Source organism: Triplophysa rosa, linkage group LG18 (genome assembly GCF_024868665.1).
Source record: "Triplophysa rosa linkage group LG18, Trosa_1v2, whole genome shotgun sequence".
Classification (NCBI taxonomy): domain Eukaryota; kingdom Metazoa; phylum Chordata; class Actinopteri; order Cypriniformes; family Nemacheilidae; genus Triplophysa; species Triplophysa rosa.
Window position 1 is genome coordinate 1200575 of NC_079907.1, and position 23706 is coordinate 1224280.

The 23706-nt window shown below is 37.0% G+C and overlaps 1 protein-coding gene across 2 annotated transcripts in view; it reads right to left on the reverse strand.

The window, feature by feature from the left end:
- Positions 1-7913: 7913 nt before the first annotated feature.
- The window catches only part of pax2b (paired box 2b), a 29649-nt gene continuing 13856 nt past the window's right edge, over positions 7914-23706 (reverse strand). The window contains exons 6-10 of one of the 2 annotated variants that reach the window (XM_057359115.1): positions 21564-21739; positions 18199-18304; positions 11743-11844; positions 10674-10760; positions 7914-10410 (exon numbers count right to left, since the gene is read on the reverse strand). In XM_057359115.1, coding sequence (XP_057215098.1) covers positions 10292-10410; positions 10674-10760; positions 11743-11844; positions 18199-18304; positions 21564-21739 — 590 coding nt within the window. In that variant the 3' untranslated portion in view covers positions 7914-10291. Of the gene's footprint in view, positions 10430-10673; positions 10761-11742; positions 11845-18198; positions 18305-21563; positions 21740-23706 lie in introns of both variants that reach the window. The other variant, XM_057359117.1, reaches the window with a different exon arrangement.

A 23706-nucleotide genomic window follows, 5' to 3' on the forward strand; every position in this document is an offset into this window, starting at 1 on the left:
ACATACAAAACACTCCACACACACAATATGCACACGTACTAACACACTAGAGACACACACACACGGACGCGCACGCACACACACACGTACACAGACAAGTACGCACAACAACACACACACGCTAACAGTGAGAGCAACACATTTAAGATAAAGGAGAGAGAAGCACAGGTCAAATATAACAGACTATAAATTCTATATGCAATATTAATTAAGTAAAACTTTAAAATTCTAAAGCAGCCCCCCGCCAGGCAAGATGCAAAAACAGTATGCAAAGGTGGGGACCAATTCAGAAAACAGGAACCCAGGCCCAACCAGGGATTCCAGTTCCCCTCTGGCAAAAGCTGCTGCCTCTGCACAAGCTCCAGAGAGCTTTGCACAACAAGGCTAAATAAAACAAATAAACTTACTAATAAGGTAAATATAGTTTAAGATTTATATAACTATGCATTTAATTGTGAGATGTCGTACCGTTTATAGTTTATTCAGTCTTCTCTCCGTATCAGGTAGCCATGAGATTCGTGACCGTCCTTATCAGCTCATTAGCTGTATGCGTCCATCGCTCTACTAGGTGGCCTAGATGCAGGTGACCCGCTCTTTATCCAGCTCTATCATCTCAGCTCTTGTCAGGTGCTTCATCTCCGCTCTACCATCAGGTCAGGCCATGAACTGCATCCTGCTCTGCTGTGGTAACCTTGGAACAATGAGACAAGACTGGCTGAGAGTAGATGTTTACTGTGAACACACATCAGGTGTTTTGTAGCCGTGCTCAGTGTAGGCATCTACGCATGGTTATCCCAGGGATGATACCGAAGTAAATCAAAGGTTGGTCTGCAATCTATTATGGTTCCGGTTGATCTAACTAATGCAGCCTAAACCCTCGAAGATTTATATTATGGAGAGTAGTGTATGCAAGATTAAAAAGATGCGTCTTTAGTCTAGATTTAAACTGACAGAGTGTGTCTGCCTCCCGGACAGTGCAGGGAAGACTATTCCAAAGTTTAGGCGCTAGATAGGAAAAGGATCTACCACCTGCACTTGATTTTGAAATTCTAGGTATTACCAACTGACAGGACGCCTGAGAGCGTAATGCACGTGAAGGACTGTAATACAAAAGGAGTTCATTCAAGTACTGAGGAGCATAAACCATGTAAGGCTTTATAGGTAATAAGCAAGATTTTAAAGTTAACGCGATGCTTTATAGGTAACCAGTGCAAGGTTGACAGAACCGGGCTAATATGTTCATACTTTTTTGTACGTGTAAGAACTCGAGCTGCCGCGTTTTGGACCAATTGGAGTTTTTGTAATAAGCCTGCAGGGCAACCACCTAACAGTGCATTACAGTAATCTAGTCTTGATGTCATGAATGCATGAATTAACTTCTCTGCATCTGAGATTGACAGCATATGACGTAGTTTAGATATATTCTTAAGATGGAAAAACGCAATTTTACAGGTGTTGGCGACGTGGCTCTCAAATGACAGATTACTATCGAATAGAACGCCAAGATTCTTTGCTGACGACGAGGGTTTTATGGAACATCCGTCAATAGTTAAACAGTATTCTTGGTTGTTACTTATAGCAGTTTTCGGTCCAATAAGTAACACTTCCGTTTTGTCCGAGTTCAGTAATAAAAAGTTGTTACTCATCCAGTTTTTTATATCGACTATGCATTCCATTATTCGATGGAACTGCTGTGTTTCATGAGGCTTCGAGGAAATATAAAGTTGAGTATCATCAGCATAACAGTGAAAGCTAACTCCGTGTCGCTTTATTATATCTCCTAGAGGTAGCATGTATAATGCGAAGAGCAGAGGCCCTAAGACTGAGCCCTGTGGTACACCGTACTGGACTTGCGATTTGCGTGACACCTCATTGTTTATTGCTACAAATTGAAAACGGTCGGATAAATAAGATTTAAACCATTTCAAACCAGCTATTCCTTTAATGCCGACGTAATTTTCGAGTCTATGTAGGAGTGTGCTGTGGTCAATGGTATCGAATGCAAAACAAGACCACAATACTGAGAAATATATTTTTTGTAGTGTACAACAGCATACGAATGAGTTCTTAAAACACGGTAAGCTCAGTCCCTTGGTGCTTTTAAAACCTCTTTAAAAACATTGCTGAGTGTTTTTTTTTTATTCCTATATTGTTTCCTGTCCACCCTCTTGTTCTTTTCTGTATATCTATTTTTATTTTTTGTAACTTGTATATACATGCTTAATTTTTTACTGTAAAGCGCTTTGAGAAGCTCCTTGAAAGACGCTATAGAAAATAAAGTTATTATTATTATTATAAATTTCGTTAATTTACGAAAATTAACCATGATTTTACTATAGCTAGGATAACATGCACTGTGTCTCAATTAGCATACTATAAGTCCTAAATAGTATTCGAAAATAGAATTAGATTGTCCCAAATCATGTTGAAAAGAGTATTCCAAAGATTCACGGATGGTCTACAACTTCCGGTAGAAATTCGAAGTGCAGAATGATTCACACTCTAAAGGTTGATATTACCCAAACTCACCGTGAGTAGGCGGAGTTTAGTGACGCTCCACTGCATTAATAAAATTAAATAATGCATTACTAAATTAATAAATATAACTACAGAGTTAACATGACATGAGTTAACCTTTGCCTGTGAGAATGGTGCGTGCATATTGTTTTTCTACACACTAAAATGTATATACTTTTCCAAAAGAGTACATACTTTTAGTGCATAGTATAAGTAGGCAAATTGGGACGCAGCATTGGTTTTACTATAAAACATGGTTCATTTTTGGAAGGGCAGCCACTTTGTAAAGTAGTTATGAATTGCCGTGAGATGGTGTTGAATAAGCCGCAGTGTGGACCAGACTTCATGATGTCATTAAAGATCTTGCCATCCCAAAGCTTAGAGTTTCTCAAGACTGTTTGCGTTCTGATCGAGTTCTTTCTGAAAGTATACATTTCTCTTTGTAAAGTGAACGTTTTCTTGGAGGATGAGAGTGACAGAGGTTGGCGTGAAACCGCGGGACGCCCCGGTTCTGTTCAGTATAATTAATAAAGGCGGTGCCGAGGGACCCTGGTGAGACTGTCCGATATGACAGGTCCTGTCTCAGGTGCACTAAAGCATTAAATGACCAACTCCTGTCAGGCTAACTTCCACTGCCATCCCCAGAGACCACGCTTTTCTTTTGCTTTATATTCTTTGAAAGAGAAACACTGGCCAGTTCTGTCCTAGCATGTTTTTTCTCTTTAGGTGTACGGTGTCTCTCTCTCGGCTCTTGGTTTTTCTGTGTCTGATGTCTCTAGTTTATTTCTGCTGGATTAATTGGTCCCTGAATGAATTCAGTTGACAGGGTAATTCATCATGAGTTTAGTCTGACAGAGGGAGGGGGAGGAGAGGAGAGCTGTACGGGAGGAACGTGTGGGAAAGAAAAACGCTTGATCATTTTGCTATTATTCTCTCGGTTAAAGGAATAATTCACCCAACGATGAAAATTCTGCCATCATCATTTTTTAACTTTCCGTTCTCGAGAGACATTATAGCTTCGACTCCATCGCATTAAAGTGTTCTGTTCCTCATAACTTTTATTTGCAATTCTGCTGCGATGCACAAAGTGTTGTTTACCATGTCTCTTCATTTGTTATATTTGATCACTTGTCAGTTAAAGATGGGTCACAATGGCTGATTTGTTAATTTAGTAAGTTTAAACATTGCATAACCATGGTTTTACTATAGTAAAAACAGGGTAACCACACATTAATTGTTTTGCTACAGTAACCATAGTATTACAATAGTAAAACACATGGTTAAAAACATGCTATAGCTATGACAATAGCTAAAAAACATGGTTACTACACTTACTAGGGCTGTTCAGCGATTAATCGCATCCAGAATAAAAGTTTGTTTACATAATTTATTACACACATACATGTATATATTTAAGAAAAATATAAAAATGTTTATATAGAATTTAAATGATATATAAATATTCATATATACATACAAATATTTCCTAAATATATACAGGTATGTGTATGTATGTTTTGGATGCGATTAATCGCGAATAATCGCTAAACAACCTAAACTATAATAATACCACGGTACATTTTCTAAAGAACTGTTATGGCTGTAGACCTTAGCATATAATGTGACTGTCAGCCACGTGACGTGCGCAAGTTTGTGCTCCAGAGAGCAACGCGTGATTGGAAGATTAAGGCAGCATGTGGTTGACACTCAGGACCCCTGATTGGCCGTCATTCTGCTTGCAGTAATCACATATGTGCATAACATTAGCTTTTAATTGCATCATGTATCACACAATAGCCATTAGCACTAATGATTGAGTGGTGAGAGGGAGGGGCTTTGGCTCTGGATGGACCGGCCAGCTTGTTGGCGGTGCCTGAGTCAGTTTTATCTCTCTGTCCTTATGAAAATGAACCATGGTTTTATTATAGTAAAAGTGGAGTAAAACATGTTTTGGAATGGTAATACTATTTGTATTCAGTCAGTCTGTCATATTTTAGTCTTTAGCTCCATCCTCCTGACGTCCTGCAGACAAAAATCACACGTAATTGTTATTCAGATCGAATTAGATTCATGGCTTTGAAGTGACAGCTCTGCTGTTGTGAGTGATGCTTTGAATGATTTCTGATAGCAAGATATGAAACCTGTGTGATGCTGTTTGTTCAGAAGCTCGTGAGATTTGATGAGATGACAAACTCATAACCAAATCTGTAATTGTGTCATAACGGCGCTTTGCTTTAAACAAGCTGTAGGTAGATGTTGTTAAATGTCTGTTCGGTGTTCACTGGATTGTGAAACTGCAACACATTTATGACCTGATGGGAAACAAGTGCTGCTAAAATGACATCAGTTTGTTTGAATCATGCATGGCTTGCTAATTCATCAAAGTGACATGTTTGTTTAGACTGTGAACAAGAAATACATACCCTCACACAAAAAGAGGATACTTTTATTCAGATTCAGATTACATGATTTTCCTCAACTTTGTATTGTTGCAGATTAAAAATGAAGTATTAATGGATGTTTTTAACTTGAGGATAGCTTTAGTTAAACTTATTTTATTGTCTCCTTAATTACTTTTATAATAGTTGTTAAAAGGAGTCTCTTTGTGTTACATTAATGCATTTGACAAAATAGATAAAATAGGATAAAATAGTTGCAGTATGAACTGTATGAGATTTTGTTATCAGTATGTGTGTTTACTGGGATTCAGGATAACTGGGAGTTATTCTAGTCTTGTTTTTAGTTTTATTTAGTTTTATTCATATTTTCAATTATCTTTTATTTTTAGATCTTTGTTAATTGTAGTTATTTTTTAGCTATTTTGATTTATGCTTTTGTAATTTTTTATTTATTTGTTTATTTTTATGTTGCTATAATTTGTTTACGTTAGTTTTCTTTTGGTTTATGTTTATTATTATAATTTCAGTGCTTTAAACTTATTTTCAGTTTATTTCTGAGCAACATTTACATTTTTCGTTTAGTTTAAGTTTTAGGCCAATATTTGATTTGATTTCAATGAACAGAAAGGTTTTCAAAGTTTTAATTTTAGTAAACTAAAATAATCCTGCACTCAAAAAAATGATTTTACGTTACTGTTCACTTTATTTAAACAAGTAATTTTGTTTTAAAACCATTGTATTAGGTTTTATGTTCAAACACAATTGCATTGTGTTAAACGGACTAAAAACAGTAATGCTTTGGCTTAACTAAATGTTTACATTTTAAATTAACATGTTTCAATCAAGTAGATCAAAATCTTATTTGATGCTTGTTCAATATACTAAAATAAATCAAGTTAACACAACATAAATTAATTCAGTTGTATTAAAGTAGCGTTATTAACTAAGAACAGGATTTCCACTTCCCATCATGCTTTGCACGGGGCTGAATAGGAGGAGTAAAAGTTGCAATAAAATGTTATTTTGTACATCTTTTATCAAAATGATGAAACAGGGATATTTGTTCATGTTTAATACTCTTTTATGTTTGTATTTAAAAGAGTTTCTGGTTTGTTAATGTTTTTGGGGGTTTACCATTGTGGTAAAGTGTAGAGCATGTGCTTGGGTTGAGGACCTGCTAACCAGATTTAAAATTGCTTTAATAAAAAAGCAAGTACTTGGGTTATGCCGAAAGCTTAACAAAACCAACTTCTGGCTAACTCCAAACAATAAGAGCTTTATTTAGCTTATTTAGTGTGTTAAAAATAACAGCTAATATCTTACCTTAAACTAACTTAATTCAATTATGGACAGTGGTTCCACATAATGGAAACATGTTATCTCTATTTAGGTACTTTTAGTAGGATTAACTTATTTGATTCAAGTTATTTGGACATTATTTGGACATGGTTGTTTAAGTTTACTCAGTTCAGTTTAGTTCATCATACATTAAGCATTTGAGTAGAGATAACATATTTCTGTTGTGTGGAACCACTGTCCATAATTTAATTAAGTTCGTTTAAAGTAATTTTTTTCAGTGTGATTCGAACCCATAACCTTGACTGCAGGTAATGCCATTTTTAATTCAGAAACAGTTTATACTTAGTTACTTTTTTATTTAGTCGCATGCTTGTTTGACTGAATTGTAGTTTATTTGCAATACCAAAATACCTCATTAATTAGACCAAACTGACTAAATCTGTGACCCACGGTTTCTTACCAGATCTTCCCTGATCCACAGTTCATTTGAAAAGCCATGTTTTTCAGTAGATAATACTGCTTTAGATGTGCTGTAGGGTCTCATTTACTCAATACTGAAGATTTGCTTGTGCAGAGTTTGTGTTGATATTTTAACACAATATAACAAGTGTGCGTTTGTGTGTGACAGTGACAGGTGTTTTTCTCTAAACCCTTTCTGAGCACAGCCAATCGTGTCTCGTCTCTCCTTGTGTGTTACTTCTCCCCTCCCCGTATCCCCGTCATCTGGCACGCTGACGTTACGCTCCGTTTGATTGGCAGATGCATCCCGGTTCACAGTTTACTGGTTTCAGTGAAAGAGCCAGATATGCCAATTTAGACAAGAGTGACAAAAAGTTTCCATTTAAATGGAATAATTTTACCTCAGGGAATTCTCGGCTCGGGGAGGAGAGGAGTCAACGGTGGATGTTTCTTCTCCTAACAAGCCCTGAATGACAAACACAGACGACAGGCCCACGGATCAGCTGTGTGGGATATGTACACTTTATAGTGTGCAGTGAGCATTATTCTAGTATTTCATTCCCAACATATAGTTCATATAGTCTGCAGAATATATAAAAAAATATAAATTAAATGACAAAGAACAATTTGTTAAATTCTGATGCTTATTTTTTTGTAGAAGTTCGTTGATGTACTGTAAATGTAATGTAACCATCAATTTTTATTCGCAATCGAAGGGCAAGCAAAATCAACTCATTTTTAGTTGATTCCTTATAAATAATCAATAGTGAAGCATGGAGATAAGAAAAAGACAAGAAAACGTTTCCTTTTTTTCATGTTTCTGCAAATTTAATTCTAATTTTATATTTTTCTCTTGTAGTACTCACTGCTTAGAAAGTCTTGATATTTTAAAACCTATTGAAAGCATATTAAATGAGAATTTAATTAAATTGTATTTAATGTGCATATAGTGTCGTGTTGTTATTGAGAACAATATTGTTTATATAATCTCTGTAATGTGGTGTGTGGACAGATGAGGATTTTTCTTGATATTTTCTCTCAATGAGTATTTCTATTCATTAAAACTCATTTAGAGGTGAAATATCATGTTGTGAATGTGGCAGCAATGGATATCTTCACAGCCGAGCTTCTTTGTTGACATACAAAATTTATTTTTCCTTTCAACAATGATTGAAACCTTAGATTCCATCGTACACCAAATCCACAAGAGCAACTGAAGGACAACACAGTCCACCCCCTTAGTGTTTTGTCACTTTTAATAATATATTAAAGAGAAATTTACTTTTTATAAATAAATGTTACAAGTGGAGTCAAATGATACCATGATGAAGCGAATTCTGTTTGACATGGGCTGCTCGGATGTTTGTAGTCATGCAGAAACATGAACAATCAAAATAATTGATTTTATGGATGAAAGATGCATTTCATTGATTTAGAAGCTCATATTAAGTGTGTTAATATCATATTTTTCTCCCACGGGTGTCGGATCTCAAAGAAGCACATTTTTATTTAATTTATCTACAGACGAGCTGGTTGATAAAGTCACAGAAAAGGGCCTTTTAGATTTCAGAATGTATTTACAGTACATAAATGACATTTCACACAAAATTATTTTAAAAAAAATCTTTGTTTCACCAAATAACATAAATAATGAATAAAACAAACATGTCAGTAGTTTTATAATTACACATAGGTTTTCTTTGCTCTGCATAGGATTTGTACACATATTGAACATGTTTCGACTATAATACTGTTTGTACAATTTAACAATAGACTGTAAATGAAAAGAAATCATCAACAAAAGTCTTTGGCAAATGTGCTACATTCACTCACCTGTAAAATATAAAATAAAACCAGTCATATGTGTTAAAACACGAAACTTAAAGGGGCAGTTCACCCAAAAATACAATTCCTTCAGCTTTTAATCGTCCTTATGTCATGTCAAACCTGCATGAGTTTCTTGCTTCTGCAGAACACAAAAGAAGATATTTTGAAGAATGTTAATAATCAAACAACATTTAACCCCATAGACTTCCGTCGTATGAACACAAAACCACTGAGACATTTCTCAAAATATCTTCTTTTGTTTTTGACAAAAAGACAAAGTCTGATACAGGTGAGTAAGTAATGACAGAATTTTTATTTTTGAGTGAACTCTCCCTTTAAGAGTACTTGATCAAATGTGAAATGTGTGAAATTGCACTTGTTGTAAAGCATTGAAGTCATTCTGTCTAACTTGTTGTGTTTTGTTCCTCAGAGTTTTGAAAAGAAAATCATTAAGCGAATGACCAGCGCTCGACCCATCTGAAGCACCGCAGACATCTGTAAACAGGTTTGAAGGTTTAAGTGCTTTATCTCATCAGTAGTATACGTAGGTGTACGTATATCAAATGCTTCAATTAAAAATGGATCAGATAAAACACACTCTAGATCTGAATGCTCCAATTTTGCTCTTTAAGAATCAAGATTGAAGATGTTCATGAAACAACACAACCCTTAGTGCAAAAACACAACAACTTGGGGCGAATTCACGCAACAGATCCACCGCTTTTGTGCGTCATTTCTACTCTGTCGTTTCTGGACATAGAAAACAAACACAGTTAAAAGACTGATGTCTGTTTTTCATCAAATGATGCTCAAATAATAAGGCCGATTGTTGTAATAGGGATTAGTCGTAGAAGCTCGCTGTAGTCTGAATCGCATTAGTGGAGTGATGCTATAAATTCCCCCCTGAGAATTTGATACGTAATTTCATGGCGATGAAAAATGAGAACAACCCATTCATACTGTAATGTCCTTCATGATATCTTTGCGATTATATATATGTGAAAAAATGAAATGCAATAAAGTTGATCTTCAATCAGGTCCAGGACAGACAGCAGATCTGATTTCCTTTCGTTCTCGTTCACATTTGATTGTTTCTCACATCTGACGTTAAAGGAGAGCAGTTCAACTGTTTGTTTTGTTGTTTCCATGCTGAGAGTTTAAGTATATATGGAGGAATAGTTTACGGTGCACAGGAGTGAAATACGAAGATTTGAGTTCTTGTAGGTTTTGATGTTCAGCAGTCATGCGTTGGATTGAGTTTTCCAGGTTGTCAGAAAGACGTTCATCCAGAATGATGCTGTTTGCAGGTATTCGTACGTACTGTAAGTGCACACATATGATGTTTTGCATTTGTACGTACTCTGAAACATACAACATCTATGTCTTGACAGCATATAAAACATAAATAGTTTCAAATTAAAACTGCTGTAACCTTAATAAATTTATCGAAAGCTGTCTATACTTTGATATTGTACATAACAAGAACGACCCATAGTGCCCAAAATAAACGTTTGCTGGACGCACAATTTACATACGAAAACCCTCAAATGTGACGTTGGTTCATTCATGAGGACAAAATAAAAAACCATTAGAAAAGCAGATTTTCATTTTACATCTTATAAAATCTTATTTACTCTCTGTCTTTGAATTATACATTTATTGTTCACGTCATTTGCGTTCTCCCCGATGAGGCTTGTTTAAATGGCTGTCAAGATGTTTTTCATCCTGATTGGTCTGTCCCTCGTCACATGACCGCACGAAACCACTCACTGTCCAATCGGCTTCACCGCTCACACCGGCAGAATATGGAGTCCAAAGCCATGGGCGTGTCGCCTAATTTGGTGTCCGTGGTAACTAGTGGCGGTCATAGGCAGTGGCAACAGTTGGGTGGGCGGAGCCTCTGGATGCACTATAATAATAGGGGGAGCCTGAAAGTTAATAAGAAAGGAACGTACCATTTCAATATAGCATGAAACTCGTTGTGTTTTAAGACTGGTACAGTACCGAGTCAATCAAATTGATCAAATACATGCAAATCTGTTTATAAAAATGTTTTTGTTTACTACATGATTTGTCTTTTGATTGGTGCTTGACACCGTTTCTCTTCGATTAACTGGTATTTTGAAAGCGACTTTGTGGTTTTGTACGGTAGACGGTGATGATGATACTCACTCAATAGCGCAGGGTTACTGAATCTCCAGGCTTCATTGTAGCTCGTGTACTGTGGATGGCTGTAGGGATTCCCTGAAAACTCGCTTCCTGAAACAGGACGGACACAGATGGGTTTGAATAGGTGAACTTTAAGTGATGCTGTTACTTTAAGTAATCCGACAGGTGATGATGTTTCATGGTATAGATCTGGAATATATTGAAATCAAAGCCCATTTGATGTGTTAGTTTGAGCTCAGTGGCTGTAAAATTTCATTTGCAGATCTTCTGGACCACTTCATTGTTTAATCAATCGAGGTTTGACGATCTGGTTAAAGGTTTCCTGCTGCTTAAAGCAGGACAGGACCTGATTGAGTCCCTTATGGCAATTTCCTGTTGGACGGACAGTTAATGAATGTTTGCCATTTTTCAAGCATCACCAGTCAGAAGCTCAGACAGATTTGACAGAATTTCTTTCACACGGTCCTGAAACTTTTCACTCTGATGGGTTATTCTTAATGTTCTAAATTAGTTTTGTAGACAAGTATAAATCGTGTCCGCGTATGAGTTTCTTTATAAAACAATTTTCTTTTTCTGGAAATGGATTTTGGAGTTTGGCAAGAATGTGACTGGAAAGCAGCCAGCAGATCTTCCGCATGCATTACTTCAGCTTCTCAATGAAGATGAGAGAGACAACGACCAGAGAGTGCTTTGACAAAAGAAAGTAAATTATAACCTAAATTTATTCGTTTCATATGTAACATTGTGTTACCATTTTTTGACTTTATTAGAAGATGGTTAAAGTCTTATAAATCATAATGATTATCCTTTTCATTTAAATATGGTATTTTGTCTCCAACACTCTAAAAAACGCTGGGATATTTCAACCCAACATTGGGTCAAAAATGGACAAACCCCAACCGTTGGGTTATAAATTAACCTATGCTGGGTTGTTTCAAACCAAAATTCTGGGTTATTTTAAGTCAACCGTTGGGTTTGTCCATATTTGACCCAACGATTGGTTGAAATAATCTATCTTTTTTTGTTGAGTGAAACATTCTCTTCCCATCTCAAGTCTCAGAGAAACACTCACCAGGGACCATTCCAGCCAGTGTGGATGTTGGGTAGCTGCCCTGTCCTGTGGGAGGGACGTGAGGTGGATATCCAGGTAAGGTTGTGTTAGCCATATCCCGACCTGCACACACGCACAAACATACACATCAATCTGACATATTTCATTCAAATATTATGCTTTTATTAATTTTATATTTATATTTACACATTTGGCAGAAGCTTTTATCCAAAGCGACTTACATTGCATTATACACATTTGTATTAGAGTATTTGCACTCTTAGTACTTAGTTTTTTTATTTAGATATTTTATTTTAATAAGGTTATAATTTTTAGTTATTACATTATATTAAAAAAAATCATTTTCATTTATCAAAGGGTAAACTGGAATTTGTGAGTGTGTTATTTAAAGTTTTCAATGGCCTAAACAAGCAAACAACACACAGCCAAAGTGTTTTTGATTAATTAATTGTGAACTCATTCAACCTTGATTCAGAAATAAATTTTGCTTTAATTAATTGAAAGAGATTACAATCAGTTTGCAGTCGTGCGTAGTAAACGTTGTTTTAAGGTTTTGCTTCGTAACACATGACAAGCGCAGCAACCAGATTCGAGGAAAGAAACATTGTGTGTAAAAGAAAAGATGTTAAGAAGCGAACTCATTCTGATCGGCCCGTACCGGCCTCTTCTGAACACCAAGAAGCTCCACATTCAGAGCAATAATTGGGGATGACGCTTGGCTGTCCTTCCCAACAGAGTAAAGCCCCGACCCGGCTGAGAACCGAAGCCCACCCTCCTATTCCGACTCATGTTTTTGTTCAGGAAAGAGAGAGGGGGGAGAGGAGGAGGGGTTACTGGGGATGCTGGGGGAAATTTGGCCATCAGTTTAATTCTAATGAGCAGGACAGTCTTTATAAAAGCTTTAGAGTCTAATCCTGTGTGTTGCAGAACAGGACAGATTTGCCAATGACTTGAAAACATGCGGCACAATGAAAAGGCTAACCAGTAGTTCGGATTAAACGAGATAAAGGTGTAACTAAAATGTGACCCTGGACAACAAAACCAGTCTTATGAGTCAATTTTTCTAAATTGAGATTTTTACATCATCTGAATAAATAGGCATTCCATTGATGTATGGTTTGGTTAGGATAGGACAATATTTGGCCAAACAACTATTTAAAACTCTGCAATCTGAGGGTGCAAAAAAATCACAATACTGAGACAATTGCCTTTAAAGTGGTCCAAATGAAGTCCTTAGCATAGCTTATTACTCAGAAAAAATACGTTTATATATATATATACGGTAGGAAATTTACAAAAAGATAATTTTGGCCCATACAATGTTTTTTTTGGCTATTGCCATAAATATTATGGCAATAGCAAAAAAATAATAAAACCCTTAACAAATGTGACAATTTTTGCGTAATTGTCATATAGATAGAATTTTATTCATGAATGGATAAAAAAATAAAAAAATAAAAACCTCATTAACCTCAAAACCATTAACTTCCGGTCTATGTTTGTTGATCGGTCTTGTTAGTGGCTAATAATATAACTGTTTATTTTAATTAATTCATATTAATTGTAATTTATATTAATATTTTATGTGTAATAATTGTATTAAATAAAAAGAAATGTAATGGGTCGTGTAACTTTGTCGCATTTAAGTTTATAGCCAATTAACTAATACTGGTAACCCAAAATAATACTGGCTAGACATACTTTTTACTTCTAGCTAATGTAATTTACTTGTCATTTCTTTTGCTTGTTTTCAGAAATAATCTACAGGGACTCTGTTCTTTGCGGATGTGTAATGCATTCACAGTAACATTTGTTTATGTTGTTTAGGTTGTATCTCTGTATTTTGAAATACAGAAAAGTGAATACGATATACTGTATGTTAGTTTTTGAAAGTGTAAAGCTTAAAGTTGTTTAAGCTATTAGACAAATAGTGTATTATTTCTATAAATCATACTGCGTGCTTAACAATATGAATGGAATAGATTTAAATATGATCAAATGTGTTAAATGTAACTTAGCTATGTGTACTATATTGCCTTATGCTGGGTTCACACCAAACGCGAACAATCTCGTTCCACGCTCTTTATTACTCGCGGGAAAAGTTCATTATTTTTGCGTGCGTGACGCGATCTGACAAATATTTTCCACCTTCGCAGAATACGAGATTGACGCGCTTTTGCGGCAATCGCGCTGGCCGATTCGCGTCATTCAACAAATTAGTTCAGTTATAGTTATACATTATGTGTGGCCTGATCATATCCAGTGTTGGTTAAGTTACTCTGAAAAAGGAATTAATTACTAGTTACTAATTCCATATTCAATAGTGTAATTAGATTACTGTACAAATTACTCTCTCCCAAAAGTATTTAATTATTTATTACTAATTACTTTCTATATCCTACATCAACCTTGATTAGAATTGATTCAAGGATAGACGTGAAACGGCTTATTTAAATCATTCAAATAAATAACGACATAAATTATTCTTATTAACCGACCAAAGTATACAAATGTGAGGAGGATACATTACAGCATACATCTTAAAGTTAGACTTATAATTTTGATGTCATTTCCACTATTGAATATATTACACAGTATTTAGTTTAATTACATCAGAAGTAACTGTAATTAAATTACAGTAAAAACAAGAGTAATCCCTTACTTTACTTTTTCAAGGGGAAAATAATTAAATTACAGTAACTAATTACTTAGTAACTAGTTACACCCAACACTGATCATATCTGACAAACGCTGCATCCGAAATCGCATACTATGACAGAAGTTACTGATTTAAATGAAGTATCGACCGTTAAAACCGTATGTTCTGTATAGTATGTGTGGGGGTAGTATAAATAGATTTCGGAGGTACTGTATACGCCATGTTTTATTGTCATGTGACCCGTGTGCTCTTTGACCTATGACGTATTAACATCCACCTGTACCTAGGTGTCGGTACGAACATAATTTATTCACGAGAAATTAATCTGTATTTACATGTAAAAAATGAACACCCGCTTTGAAGTTTTCTGCTATTTTCATTTGATTAACTTTTGAAGTTTGACCGTTGCTCAGCTCCCGTGGCATCATGGGATAGATAAGTGTCCATCTGATCCACACTCGCAAATCTCGGCAGAAGCAGCAGACCATCTGGGTATTTTTTCGCCTACTGTTTTGTGCATACTGAGGTTTCGGACATACTATTCATGACTCATACTCGTTTTCGCCTACTATAAAGAATGGAAGTAGGTGATTTCGTACGCACGGAAAGTTATTAGTCAAAGATCTAAAATTAAAATGTATGTCTGAACCCGTTATTTAGTTATGCTGATTTTCAAGTCGTCTTTTACATTTACATTTACATTTACATTTACGCATTTGGCAGATGCTTTTATCCAAAGCGACTTAACATTGCATTGTACTGTTCACTTGTGTCTGAGAAGTTACTCTGATGAAAATCTTAATTCCAGCTGTCATGAATCATTCTGAACGCTGTGGGTCCTGAACACTTAATTAATTCTAAATAAAAACACACACTTGATCTCTCCCTGATGACAAACACCATCGACAAGGCTCTCTAAAGATATGTCTCTCTCATCAGCACCAATGTGAGCACACACACAAGTAAAGATGTGCATGTCTGTTCAACCTATTGAGTTTCTATGTTCGTCTCAGTTGCAGAATTTAACATTGAGTCGTATATACTAAAATTCTTTCTAATGTAAACTGAAATGACTTCTCGCGAGCAACACATTTAAGGGCCTGACTTAAATGTGTTGGACATTAATTCACATTTGGGTTCTTTGCTTTAGAATTGCTTGGCAAACCACGGCAGCGTTTCTAAACTGTGAAACTGAAATCAGTGTGACCTTTATTATTAACTGGAAAAGTCACGAGGGTCGGAAAACACTTGCTTCGACACCACCGCCGTAGTACCTTCACCACAAACAGGGACACGTTCATGTTTCCAACATGGAGGCTACAGGAAACTTTGACCTCTATTTTCTACAATCAGGATGCAGCGATTTATCACAAGCCAAAAAACCTCAGCAACCCAATTAATTACGACTAAGCAAAGGATGTTTGGAGAGCCAAATTGCCCTAATTCCCAGAACGCCGGGTGAAAGTCGTCCGTTATCAAATGTGTGCTCAAAGGTTAGTTTGCTTTCTGTGAGGTGGGAATGAGCATTAATTTGGGTGACTGGGAGCGTGGTGCCCTCGGGTGAACATGGGCACGGCCGGTTTGACAGGACTTAAAGCCTCTTTTCCTAGGTGGCAAATTCAAAAACACATCTGAGCATCTGCACCGAGCTTAAAGGAGTCAGCGAACCGTGGTTTTTTAAATGCTTACAGTAATACACGTCGCTTAAGATCCAGTGTTGGGAAAGCTACTCTCTTCAAAAAAGGTTCTTGACACTTGATGCTTCACATGATTTCTTTTTTACGTTTTATAAACTAAAGAACCGATTTTTCACTCAAATGAAACATGAATGTTCTTTGGATTTTAAAGGTTATGAAACCACTCAGACCAAAATGTTTCTTCTATGACATCGTGAAGCATCTTTTTTAATAGTGTAATATGCATTTTAAAGATTCTATCAAATATAATGTAAGCTAATTGGAATCCAGCTAATTGGAATCCGGAAGTTAGCGCTGCGCTGATTCCCTCGACCGAAAGACTTTTGGAAGATCGCAAAAAATAAGCTCTGTTGATTAACAAAGGTTTATGATGTTTACACATTTTAAAAAAAGTTTTAAGCCGAAATACAGTCAGCATAAGTAAAAAGCTAACACGATGCTATCAACAGGCTACACTCAAGGTCGCTCGATATCAACGTCACCACCACCAATCCTCCGACAACTCTTTCAAACTTTATTAAAAATGTGTTCCCTGGTGATTCAATTACTCCGTGAATGAATCCACATCTACGTTTTAAGAGATTTGTGCCCGTGTTGCATTATTTGTGAGCTTTATATGCACGATGACTTCTAACGTCCCCGCCAAAGGAAGTAGTCGCTTTTAGCAACTTGTTAGCAACCGCCGATTTTAAGACACAATAAGGCTAACACGGGTTATAATTGGTGTGTTTTATGTCATAGAATAAACGTGAAAATATTTCAAGGTTTTGTTTACCACAGACCTTATTTCGGGTGATTTACCAAAAACCCATTCAAAAAACCCATTGACTTTGGAGCGATGGAACCGGAAGTCCTAAAATGCTAACTCGCTTCCGGGGTTCGCATACAAAAATACATCACCTCTGAGCCTCTCAATTGTGTTTTCTTGACTTTAGGTATTGTTGAACGTTTGTAGGACGAGCGGAGGACACAGAAGATCTCTATCGGTGAGGTTTTCACAGTTCACCAGGAACCTGCATCTCCTCTGGCACCGACCGCTTCATGAATCATTCATTTCTAATAGATTATGCAAATTCCTCCTCATATAGTCAACAAGATCAATAACTGCAGGCATTTTAATTGGGGTTGGAAAACATTTTAGGGATGAGCGTAATCTGTGTTTCTTTTCCCGGAAAGCATCTATTCATCTCAAAATTGGATCTCGGCCCAAACAAGAGGGAATCATTTAAATGCCTCTGCCTGCCTTGAGTTTCGGTCCGGTTCATTTATCATTCATCTTAAACTCTGATACATACACATGTAAATATGTTTCATTTCATTGTTCACATTTTTTATTTAATTTTCACCGGTGTTAAATGGTTTTTAGGTTTTTTAGCAGTGTTTCTTTGACCAATTTTCCCAGTACATCACTGCGAGCACGGACCGAGTTTGTAAACGCAGAATAAGCTGTTCGGATAGAAGTAGATGTGACAAAATGTGTTAAAATGTGTTCACAATAACTGATGAACACAGACAACTACACAGAATCTGTTCTACTGTAGTTTAAAGATACTATAATCTGATAATGAGATTATTCACATTACAAATGAACATTCTCCACAGGAAAACAGAAACATCTCTCTCTCTCTTTGTCAGCAGGCACACACACACGGCACAGACTAATGGCTTCCGCATAATTATGTGAATTTTAATAAACGCGTCTGTGTATTTATCTTTGACCTGAGAAGGTGGTGAAAGTGTCAGTAAACTTCACACATTTCACATTAATAACTGGCACAACAAGCGCGCTACATTTTAATTAACCGTCCCATCGTTTATTATTAGCGGGAGCGAGACAAAGAAACAAATACAGCACGTCGCCTGTCCGCCCGTGAGCAAATGATGAATTTGCTTATGTAAATGAAAAAATTTGACACCGTTCTAAAGCCCAGCGCTGTGGAGGGAAGGAACTGAGCTCTTTAGTTTTGATGTGTCTGAGGTTGGTTTCGTCGTGTCTTTTATAAGACCGGGTTTGAAGGATAAAGATAGGTAGTCAGGTCAATGTGTGCATCTTCTACACCTCAGACAGAATGCTTACGGGATTAAAGTTAATGATCTTACCTACAGGGTAGCTCTGTGACACGCTGGGGCCGAGGTCAGAGGTCGCGCTGGAGGTTTTGACTTCGTCCAAGCCTGTGTTCAATGGCGGGAGACTGTACTCGCTCGCCTGGAAATACAGAGGAAAACTCTGAGCATTGATTGTAAACCTTACTTGTGTTGTGTTTATTAGCTGATTTTAGGTCCTGTCTTGTTGTTGCTGATCTAGAACATCTATTTCCTGACGACACCATAGCAACACCCTGGCAACCACCCAAAGTGAGTTTTATACATGCGAGCGCTACTAAAATCCAACACAATCTCACGACAATTTTTTACTATTTCACGAGTTGGCTGATTCATATGATCGCGAACATTTAGTACGATTTGCTTTTGTGCAACTTATTGCATTTTTCTATTAATCGTACTTTTCATTTTTTTGGATTCACGTTGTACGAGATCATACGAATTAGCCACCTCGTAAAATAGTTACAATTTCCCATTAGACCAGGCTGGTAAAATCTCTTTTTTTTTTTTCATTTTTTAGTTTGTAAATGCAGAAGGGCTGTAGCTGTTGTAAATGTTCATTTGTTGAAATCGTTGCACTCAGACCCGCTTTAGAAATGACACGGCTAAGATTTATGACATCGCCACCCCCTTTCCATTCCAGGCATGCTCCTCAGACCATGTCAGCAGATGGGGGGGATTTTTCTCCTCTCACTCTTTTGTTATTTAATGAGATGAGACTTCCGGCGTCTGCGTGTTGAAAATGTCCGTCCATAGTAAATGTGTGTGTGTGTCGCAGGGGAGGCTCCTGACCTCAGTCTTGTCTGTCTCTATCACAGATAAACTCTAATTGTGGGCTACAACTCTTTGCGGCGGCCCTGCCTGATGTTTGCCTCTTTTCGGAGGAGTCCGTGGAGCAGAACGGCCCTTTTCTCATGCAGATGGGAGGAATGGTAAAAGGGTCGAGCACATGGACGGCAGAAGTGTGGGAGGAGAGTCTATCACGCTTAGCATCTCTAGAATGGCTTTTTAATGCCTCCAAACACAAGCACGACCCTGGCTCTGTCTCAAAACCTGATGACCTCTCTACAGAAGACCGAGGCATCACAGATGAGCTCCTAAAGTGTAGATAAGAGTAGGGACATCCTAAAAAATGCTGGGTTGTTGCGATACATGGTTGGGTCAGGTTTGTCCATATTATACCCAACTATGAGTTCAAACAACCCAACATTTAAGGAAGAATAAACGTTTGTTGGTTACATTTTATGATAGCATTCTTATTTTTCGTTGCTGAAAATGCAGTCCTGTAATGCACAATAATTAAATCTCATTGAAAATGTGTTTTTTTATCCAAATGTAACTTCTATGTTTTTGGGGGTTATACTATGTAGTTAAACTATAGTTATTTTCATAAAGGTTGGCTTAGAAACAAGAGAAGCACTGGCTTTAGTTCAGTATAATTGAGTATCTCTTGTGTTTTATTTGTATTTTCTGTCTCTGTAGAGCTTTTCATGTCATTTACATTGTTAGGTTTTTAATTCACTTAAGATGCTGCCTATGTAGACATTACACAGCAAGCTTTCTATGTCTTAGAGAAGAGCCACAAATTATAACCGGACAGAGATACAATGGTGGTCTGTGTTAGAAATGAGCGAGGTCTAAGAGGAGAAAATAGTCGGATTAATATCGCTTTAAATTAAAACTGATTTTTCCAGAGCGCTCCTTTCCTCCATTTTTCCCCGTAAAAGCTTTCCGAGTTGCCTTCGTCTTTTTCTTCCCTCCTTTAATACCCCCTCTGACGGCCTTTGTGATTGCGAGTCATTTCCAATTCATTTCGGTATTGATCTTGCAGTGAAAATCAGTTTTGTAATTAGCTGCAAATTAGGCTTCTTCTGGAGGTGAGCGCTGTCGGCCTGATGAATCGCTGGAATAATGGCTCCCGATCGCCCCCAAATTAAAATGAACTCAATTACGCCGTTCCCTTTGCTTTACGGCACCGACTCGCTCTTTCTGGGGGAGAAATTAATCGTCACTTGTTGTTTAATAGTCTAACGAAAGTAAATAAAGGTTATCCATTATAATAAATCTGACACTTTTAATAAGAAATTGTACATACAGGCTCTCGTATGCTGGCGTTTGTGTATTAATATTTATTAACGCCGTCCTCTTGTGTGTGTTTTTCCACGTGTAGGTTTTGTAAAGGGGGTCAGACGTGACGTTGCAGGAAATGACATCGTTTCTCATGTGCTCACGTTTGCGGGCGGTGAGTGGGTGGTGGAAGCTCATCTCGTGTTGTTTTTCCAGAGAATGTATTTTTATTTCTATCAGAAAATCAATAGACCGAGGGAGTTCTGCTCTTTGATTCTCACTGCATCTTCTGTGCTCTCTACAACACCGACAATTACTGTTAAACATCACGTATACGCCTAATAGAAACACATTAACAGAAAAAACAGCACTGTACGCATCCTTTCTCACATGAAAAAATACTATAGTATACTACGGTAAAATTGTAGTGCATTATATTATAGTTTAAACTAGGGGTGCACGATAAATTATCGGCCATATCGGTATCGGCTGATAAATGGTCATTTTTAATGTCATCGGTATCGGCCGATAATAAAATTTAGGCTGATATATTGTTGATGTAGGTACAGTATGTACATATGTATGAATGTGTAAATATAGGAACACTATATTGTTTGAAGCCGATTGTGTTCTGAGACCTGTTAGACTTGTGGCTATTGAGAACGATTTTCTGGGTTGCACTTGAAGAACATCTTTCATTTGTTTATTAAATAAACATTATACCAGAAAAGTTTAAAAGTTAAAGAATCTTTAACTAGTCATGATTTTCAGGGGGAAAAGCAAACTAATGGTGACCTTGTTTTCTGCAGTCAATGTTTTCAAATAAAAGCAGTTGTCCACTTTTTTTCGTTTGTTTCAACCTCAGAATTTGTTTTATTTATTTTTAGAGACTGTATATCGGCCAATATATCAGTTATCGGCTTCCAATGTTAATGCATTATCGGTTATCAGTCAAAATTTGCATATCGGTGCATCCTTAGTTTAAACGCAGTGGTGTTCTTTAGTATTAACTATAATAAATTGATAACCTAATTGATTAATATTTACTATAGTAAGGTTCACAGTTTACTACATTTACTACAGCTATTGTACAATTTTTTATGTGGGTTGTAGCGATGTCATGTTTAACTGTACATACTTTCAAATACCTTGGTTTACCATGTAATCTACTGTATAAGAATGTGATACTCTGTGTACCACGGTATTACAATGAGAACGGAGTAAATAGTCCTGAATATTAACATATTTCCAATTTTGCAGCCACAGACACGGAGATCAGAATCAAGGTCACTCACCTGCTCGGGTTTGATGTGATCTGAACTGGGAAACACGTCTGGGAACGCCGGTCTCTCAAACACTCGGTCCAGGGCCTCTAACTGCTGCTGTGTGAAAGCATCGGCACGGAGATGTTTCCTCAAGCTCTCCACGCTGCCCTGAGAATCACTGCTCTGCGCTGAACCCTCCGAACCATCTACACAGATAGAAAACTCGTTTGAAAGACGTTCCAGGGCTTCACATTTTTTCTTAGATCAAAGATGAGGCCTCTTCTCGGGTAGTTTTTAGCAGAGAAAACTCTTCCTTTTTAAAATGTTTACAATCTCTTGCAGAAGAAAAAGAACATTCATTTGTAGGAATATAACAATATCGATATCGTGTTATCACAATAGAAAAATCGTCTCAATGTTATCGTGGTCACATGTCTGTATGAAACGATAGGTCTTCCGGGCCTAACATGTTAGAAACGATAATAGATCTTACCTTTGTCAAGGTCCATCTGGTGCAATTATTTTATTTTATAAATGTGATTTTTAGGTCATTGGACCCATCTCATACTATAACTCATATCTCTAAGCAACAGTTATGATTAGAGGATAAAGAAAAGAGGATGCTTATGGCACGTTTCCAAGTCATCACTTGTCATTTTAAATAGTTTTTTTTTTACAAATTTATTCCGAGGTATTATCGTACAATGAGATTTTGATACTGTTACATCTCTATAAATTTGACCACATGTGTTTCTGCACATTTCATGTGGCTTTTCTAGGATGCTGTTGATCGATCTAAATGCTGGTGCGTGTTTACAAATGCAGATTGTGTTTGAAGTTTACTGTCCTTCTTGTCTCCGAGTCATGTAACACTGATTTAATTTAGTCTCTTCATTTCTGAGCAGACACACACACCTGCTGTTATTCTTTTCTCTACCCGTTAAACAGCACTTCTTCTCGCTTTTCTTCTAACCCGATTACCTTCAGCGAGAGTGTAAAATTCCCTCGGCTCTGCCTCTTTTCTCACCCCGGAAAGACGCTTTAAAGCACCTTTAAATATCTTCACATCCTGCGCTCTCTGGAAAGTCGCGTCTCCCTTACAAATCTGTCACTCTAAATTTGCGGCATATTATGTTCTCTGTGAAGCCCACAGGCCTCGTGATGTATGATATGCAGTGCCTCTATTGATCGCCCCAGACAGAGAGAGAGAGAGAGAGAGAGAGAGAGAGTAAGGCCAGGTGTCCGTACCTTTTTTAACTGTCCTTTACAAACCCTCCCATTGTCTCTTGACTGAATAACTGAATGTCTATCCTTCTCTTTGTCTTTATCGAGCTCTCTCTTCCTCACACACACAGGTTTGTATTTGTTGTTTATTAGATGCTCATTGAAGGAGCGGTGACACTGCAGGACTACGGCCAAAATGTCTGGCACTTCTGTCTATGAATTTGTTTGTCCATGTAAAAAGCAAAAGTGCTGCGTGATGTGACATAACCAGACCGTCATCTTTGATGTCTCATGTAGAGTCAGTGGGGGTGTTATTGTAGATCAATGTGATTTCACAGTGCGTCTGGTCATGATACAGTTTAAGATGCATTACAAATGCTATTTAATGCGGCTGTTAGCGAGCATGTAATATTATGCAGCACAAAACCTCATGATGAATGAAATCTGTTTTGATAACGTCCGAAAATAAATAGCCAAAATTGTGTGTTGTGTATGTGAGAAGGAAGGAGAAAGAAAGGAAGGAAGGAGAGAGAAAGAGGGAAAGAGGGAAAGAGGGAAGGAAGGAAGGAAGGAAGGAAGGAAGGAAGGAAGGAAGGAAGGAAGGAAGGAAGGAAGGAAGAAAGGGGTCAATAAAGAAGAAAAGAAAACGAGAGCTAGAAGGATAGAAATAAGCAAGAGCAAAAAAGATTGAGAGCGAGAAATATGGAAAGTAACAACAGCGAGAAAGTAAGAAAGAAACAAAAGAAGAGAAGAAAGTGAGAGAAAGAAACAAGAGCGAGAAAGATGGGAAGAAAGAAAAACGAACGAAGAGAAGAAAATGGATGGATGGAGTGACAGATTCTCAGATGAATGAGTGTCCTGGCTCATCGTGTCTCGTCTTGAGCTCACATTTGTCACTGCTGCTGAATTCAGTTGATCAGTCATGTCTGTCTAATGGCTCCATTTCAGC